This window comes from Verticillium dahliae, genomic scaffold (assembly GCF_000150675.1).
Source record: "Verticillium dahliae VdLs.17 supercont1.30 genomic scaffold, whole genome shotgun sequence".
Taxonomy (NCBI): Eukaryota; Fungi; Ascomycota; class Sordariomycetes; order Glomerellales; family Plectosphaerellaceae; genus Verticillium; species Verticillium dahliae.
Genome location: NW_009276933.1, coordinates 106,327 through 112,326, shown reverse-complemented (window position 1 = coordinate 112,326; position 6,000 = coordinate 106,327). Strand labels below are relative to the sequence as shown.

General features: G+C 58.0%; 2 protein-coding genes across 2 annotated transcripts; one reads left to right on the top strand and one right to left on the bottom strand.

The window, feature by feature from the left end:
* Positions 1-618: 618 nt before the first annotated feature.
* On the top strand, positions 619-1,053 carry VDAG_09993 (uncharacterized protein; the record flags this gene model as incomplete). The annotated part of the gene is made up of 1 exon (XM_009655750.1): positions 619-1,053. One exon carries the CDS (start codon positions 619-621, stop codon positions 811-813), a length of 195 nt encoding a protein of 64 aa, XP_009654045.1. The 3' UTR covers positions 814-1,053.
* Positions 1,054-1,313: 260 nt separating this feature from the next.
* VDAG_09992 (uncharacterized protein) lies at positions 1,314-2,607 on the bottom strand (the record flags this gene model as incomplete). The annotated part of the gene is made up of 5 exons (XM_009655749.1): positions 1,314-1,975; positions 2,031-2,125; positions 2,185-2,243; positions 2,317-2,399; positions 2,457-2,607. The coding sequence occupies 5 exons, from the start codon at positions 2,605-2,607 to the stop codon at positions 1,314-1,316; spliced, it is 1,050 nt and encodes a 349-aa protein (XP_009654044.1).
* Between the last annotated feature and the right edge of the window lie 3,393 nt (positions 2,608-6,000).

Below are 6,000 nucleotides of genomic sequence, written 5' to 3'. Positions count from 1 at the left end.
CGGCGCTGGGGGGGTTGTCCCAACGGCTGCAACCACCAAAGCCACTACGTTCGCCGCGACGACCTCGAGTCCCTGCGACAGACGGATGAGAAGGCGGCCGCGGCCGCCAGCTTTGTCTGCAAGCCGCACTCGCAGACCCACTCGCAGACCCACTCGCAGACCCCCTCCGTCTCGAGTCTCGCCAGTCGCCGGCCAGTGGGCAAGCGCTTCCAGCTCGCATACGGCTCAGACGAAGACCACGACGACGAAGAGAGCGGCACCGGCGGATGCCGGCCTACCCCTCAGATTGACGTTGTCCGCTCCCACGAGGAGGTTGTCTCATCACCCGATGGTACGCCCTCTTTCATCTCCGCCGAGGACCGTCTGCGCAGCCTTCGTTCGCCTCACCTTCACATTGGGCGGGACGGCGGCGGCACGTACTCAGGTCACGCATCCTTGTCGAATAGTGACGCCGAGGATAACTCTGAGGACGAGCACGCCGGTCATCGGGGTCACGGACGTGTTGCGTCGCTGGCGGCGCGGCTGGAGAAGCTCCCGAGTGGTGCGAACGGACGGCACGCCAACGGACATGCTACCGACACGCCAGGCGGCCATGTGAACGGCAAGGGCCCTGTTGCGATGGTCAACGATGAGGCCGTCACCAAGGAAGATGCAAACTTGGACGATTACGGCATGGTGCCTGGCGCGCGGGCGAATCGTCTCGGCGATGCGCTCAGCAGTGTCGGCTCCGACGGTGGCAGGGACGCGGATGACGATGACGATATCGACCGGGCCGAGAGGGCCGACCGGAGTATACAAGGGAGCGTCTATTGAGCATGGTGCTGAGCAAACCACACCAGCAAGGCGAAGGAAGGTGGGAGCGTTGCAGGGCGCCAAATTCGGCAAGGATCAGGAGTCATCGCGATGCAGAGAGAGAGCCAGGTGCTCGAGAGATTGAATGGGACTGCATACATGGCGTTGGGTTCTGTTTCACGCGAGGCACAAGGCACGGCATTATGGAGATATACCTGGGTAGATGTTACGAGTAGATCAAAGCAGCACTTTTCTGTCACGCGCGTCAATCACCAAGGTGACTGCGCATGTTCGCTTTCCAGGCATCCGCATCATGAAAGAGTGCTCCGAAACAGTGTTCCAATGGCTCTTGACTTCTGAATTGCTGTCGGAGCAATGACGAAGCGGGTCATCACGACGACTTCTGGGAAGATATGCACAGCCATCCAAATTTCATTCCAAAAAAGGGGGTATCCGCCACATACTACGCTGCTCCTAATTATTATCCACTCCTTCTGACCCGTTACGCCAGGTGTCCTCCATCACCTCCCATAGCCCGAGCCTCCGGACCCATGGTGCCCGTCCACCGGCAACTCTGACAACGGTCTTTGCCTGCCGGCCTCGTTCGCGTAGCTTCCGTCCAGCTCCATCGCCTCTGGGCCAGGCCCAAGCCCGTGACCTTGCCAGGACCCGAGCTCGCCCAAAGGCGGCTGCTGCGGAACAAGTTGGTGACCGTGCGGCATCGGATACCCGGGACTCGAGTAGTGCTCTGGGCCGCCGCCCTGGTGAGGGGGGCTCTGCGTCCACGTGTGCCGGTCGGACTGAGACATGGACATGGCGGCCGTGGCTGACTCGCTGGGATGCTCGCTGCCCGGAGCCCCGGCGCCGTACGCGCCGTAGTTTCCTGTTGCTTGCGCTTTTGTCGCGATGTCCCGTTGCCTCGAGCGGCGGCGGAGGAACCAGAAGACGAGAGCGACGAGGGCGACGAGGGCGACGCCACCGACAACGCCGCCGGCGATGGCACCTACGGGGAGAGAGGCGCTACTGTCGGTAGTGCTGTCGTCTGTGGAGGCGGCTGAGGTGGATGAGGATGTTTGTGTTGTCGAGGTGGTATCACGAGAGATTGGCTGAGTTGTGGTCACGGTCTCGTCGGCTGTTGTGAGTTCTGGGGCCTGATTCCGGTAAATGGTATGCGCCGCCCAGTCTGCGAGTTGTCAGGGCAAGGTTCTCGGGACATCAGGTCGTCATCGAAAACCTACTGCGGCCGCATACTATGATCGAGGTTGGGTTGCCGACCTCGAACGGAGCTGGCGTTTGATAGAGTTTCATTGTGACGCACGAATACTCCGTGCCGCTGGTATAGTCGTCAATTATGATTCCCAACCATCTATTCACCATGAATGAATGACATACCAAGCAAATGTCTCTTGGTTATCGTAGGTAACCGTGTTATCTTCGCAAACGGTGGCCATCTAGTCCCAATGGGTAAGCCACAGTCAACTTGGAGGGGCGGTACAATGTCCGCGACATCGGTCTGTTGCTTACAGAACATGGGTCCGACGCACAACAGATGCCAAATCTTCCAGATGTCTGGAAATTGACACCAGAAGAACACATCATGGCAGACGCTGTACATTATCTGGTCAATCATCGAGCCATCATGCAAGAGTTGTTCAGTATCCTACTTCCTGTGGGACCCATAGACCATCCTTGAAACTCGGTTGAAGCCTGCTGTATTGATGGCGGCGGGGTCGAAGATGGCACCGCCACAGGTCTGTCTGTTGTAGCTGAGGCTGTGGCCTCTGGAAGGCTCTCAATACCTGATGATACCGACATATCGGCTATCAACGAAAACGCTTTTGGTTCCGCAGTCTGTATGGTCGTATTCGCAAGCGCCAGGTTGACCTGATCACTGTCGTGTTGTTTGTCGGCCGGATGCTGCTTGTGAAGCGTGTCGGTGGACGCGAGAAAGGGGGCGGGATCGCGAGCTCAAGAGGTCAGCTTGTTGCCGCCGCCCCGCACGCGGGCTCTACACAGCCTTATGTTATGACCGTTCGCCATTTGCGCCAAGCAGGCCGAATCCTGCAGCAAGGGCTTGCTGGGACCACCAACAGCGCGGGCGAGATGGCTGTACATGTACAGTCTACTGCCAGGCAAATTGCTTATTGGGCTGATAGGGCAGCACAGCACAGCAGTTGGTGTAACGTTTGCTGTCTGCCAGGCCGTACCAGCCCTGTAGCTCCACGAAAAACGTCCAAAAATACCTTCTCGCGTGCGGCTGGTGGCAGTGCAGGCCAAGCAGCCGCTCCCGCGTCTGGGGGCAACGACTGTGATGGGCATAGCTCCCATCCTTCCAAGGCTTGGTGCGAATCAAGCCCCTGGTCTAACGGGGCTAGGTCGAATCTCGACCAGTCCTGTCGGTCCTGAATGGTAAGGCGCGCCTCTGTGGCTGCTGCGGGCCGTCCGTTCTTATCCAGCTGACGACAATTTACCTAGGCCATGGGAGATTAGAGCTGATCCGATGGACGGTTTCGCGGTGCGCTTTTGCTTTCTGCGCAGAAAAATCCTGGCCTCCTTCCCTTGGGCCTAGCTGCAAAGCTCACACTCTCTAGCCATGTCCTCTTGCTAAGGACAGGACAAGTAATTAGCGCCTTTCATATCGCCAGGAGAGAGTTGGTTCGCATTCTGCAAAGATGCGCTGATGTCAAGCCGGTCATAACATGCATCAACGGACAATACGGCCTATGACCCAGATTGCTCAGCGTTGCAATCCAAACCTGGCGGCGACGCCCGACCTCGTGCAGGCAAGTAAGCTGGGAGTGGGGGCTGAATCGAGAGCTTCGACGATAGTAGCGGGCGAGATCTACATCTGCTGCAGCGAACCCAACGAATGCCCCTCCTCACGTGAGACGCAAGATGCACTGGCGACTCTGCCACCTTGGTAAGGCTCACGCCAGGCATTGAGCCTTGAGCCAACGCGTACGAGAGTAAGCGCCGCATGTAGCGTGCACTCGCCCTCGTCTATGGTATCATTGCAGCTTTGCTCGCAGTCAAGCCGCGTGCTACAGTCGCTGTGGAGGGGTGTCGCACCCTTTTAAGCGGAGATGGAATGGGAAAGCCTTGCCGTGTCTTGGCGTTTGGCGGCTCACCCGCCGGGAGGATGGTGGGGTTCCATCACACGCCCATTCTGCATCTCGCATTGAAGCCCGTAACGACATGGCGATGCCCAACGTCCCTGGTTCTCGTCAGGTACAGGACTTGCTCTCGTCATGTTGCATGCGACTCTCAGCGGCCATTCGGGTCACATTAGCCGCGCTCAGGGTGATCTTATAGTTTGCTGGCTGCATGACAGAGATGTTACCGCGAGGAGCAGGCATGACAGGCGCGCCAAAGTCGTGGGACCGATGCCCCGTGTCGCGTATCGTGTCGCTTGGCTTGGGTAGCTCATTGCTGGTGTGATGTTCCTGGTGATGTGTAACTTCATGTATGAGTTGAGCAAGTGACGCAGGGTCGAGCAAGAGTGCGACCACCGCGACTACCTGTCCACGCCTCGGTCATCCGAGGGCTCTGCCATCGACCGTCGGCTGCGAGGTTCGGAGGTCGGTGATACGAGCAGCTCGCGGGGTCAATAAGCAAAAGTTGGGGAAAATGGGACCATTATTACTCGGGGTATGGGGTGCGGGGGAAGCAGGGAGTAGGTTGTAGGGAACAGGCCGAGTATCCCGTGGGTTGAATCTGAGATTCTCGAGTGTTGGAGCATGGGAGCTTTGAAATCTCGACATCCTGAATATCCGCGAACGAACGTCCTACACCTCTAGTGTCAGGAAACCTCTAGTGTCAGGGGGGTGGGACGGGATCCGGAAGGTATCGGGCAGGGGACACGAGGCAAAGTGGCACCAGTGCCTCCACTAGGGTCCTTAGTTGGTCAGGTACGATATAGCAGGAGGGAGGAGCGGAGGTGGGGAATGGGGAAGAGGGAAGGAAGGAGGGGAGAAGAAGAGCAGGGACGAAGGGTGGAAGGGAGGAAGGTATCGTGCCACCCATGTCGGGCAGGTACCTACGCAGGCGGTCAAACTTTCCACGGAGAGGCATGAACGACGCTTCTAGGGCACACGAGTTCAGACAAAGACGGCAACTCCATGCTCGTTAGTGCTGCAACGAACGTGACCCAGACCCCTGGATGCGTGGTGCCATCAAAATTGCCTACCTACGTTAGGTAGGCAATTTTGATGGCATCTACCTACCTACCTACCTAACGCTGCGTCAACTCGCTCGACAAGTTGCGTCGTTCAGTCAAAACCAAGCCCCGAACCAGAACCCAGAAGGCTCCTGTCTCAAAAGCATCCCGCCATCGACGGGAAGATCTATCAGTACGAAGAAGGCGCGTCGATCTGCCTTTCAAATCTCTTGGCCAGGCTTGGCTCAAGGAACTGCACAATGGCGTCAATGGCAATTGGCCACGCGAGCTCCCAAAACAGGAGCCAGTCGGCAACCCCGAGTCATGGCGGCGTTCGTCCCGACTAGGAGATTGAGTTTTGAAGGGCCCCCGGACGGTTTTCGCCTGTGTGCGTCGTTGGGTGCGTTGGGTGCCTTTCAGCTACCATGCCTTCTCCTCGGAACTGCAACATCTCGTCATGCCACCCGTCGGCTAATGCCAATAATGACCGATGCCTTCGGTTTATTCCGTCCACTTCCCAGGGAAACAAGCCTTTAGCAGCCACAGCCGCCGCCCGCCACGAGGGAAGCCTGCAACGACAAGGTTCTCCCTTTCTTCCAAGCATGTGCCCACGTCTTTCAGTGCTTCCGAAACAAGACGTTGCCACGAGGCACACCGAATCGGTGCCAATGTTGAATCGATGCCACCTTGAGAAGCCGGCGTCCCTGCTTGGCAACATTGTCGGGCTTGGTCCGCTCACAAATCACTCAATCCCGCAACGCAGGATCGACACTGCATCCCATTAAGGCAATCCGACAGGAAGGCGGACCTCAAGAGCGTGTGTGACCACAAAAACAAGCAGGCCGCCTGGTCGTGATTGAGGCTCTAGCGGCACTTCAACGGTGGGCGCCCGGTACCCAGACCACACTTCCGATGCCGACCTAGCCGTCTGACACGCACTACCCACACCTCTAGACCCCAACTCCCTCTGTATAGCCAATCAAGAGTCCCTCTGAAGTTGGGAGCGCCGTGTTCGTCGAGGCAATTTGGCGTCACGACTCGTGCCATTTCAG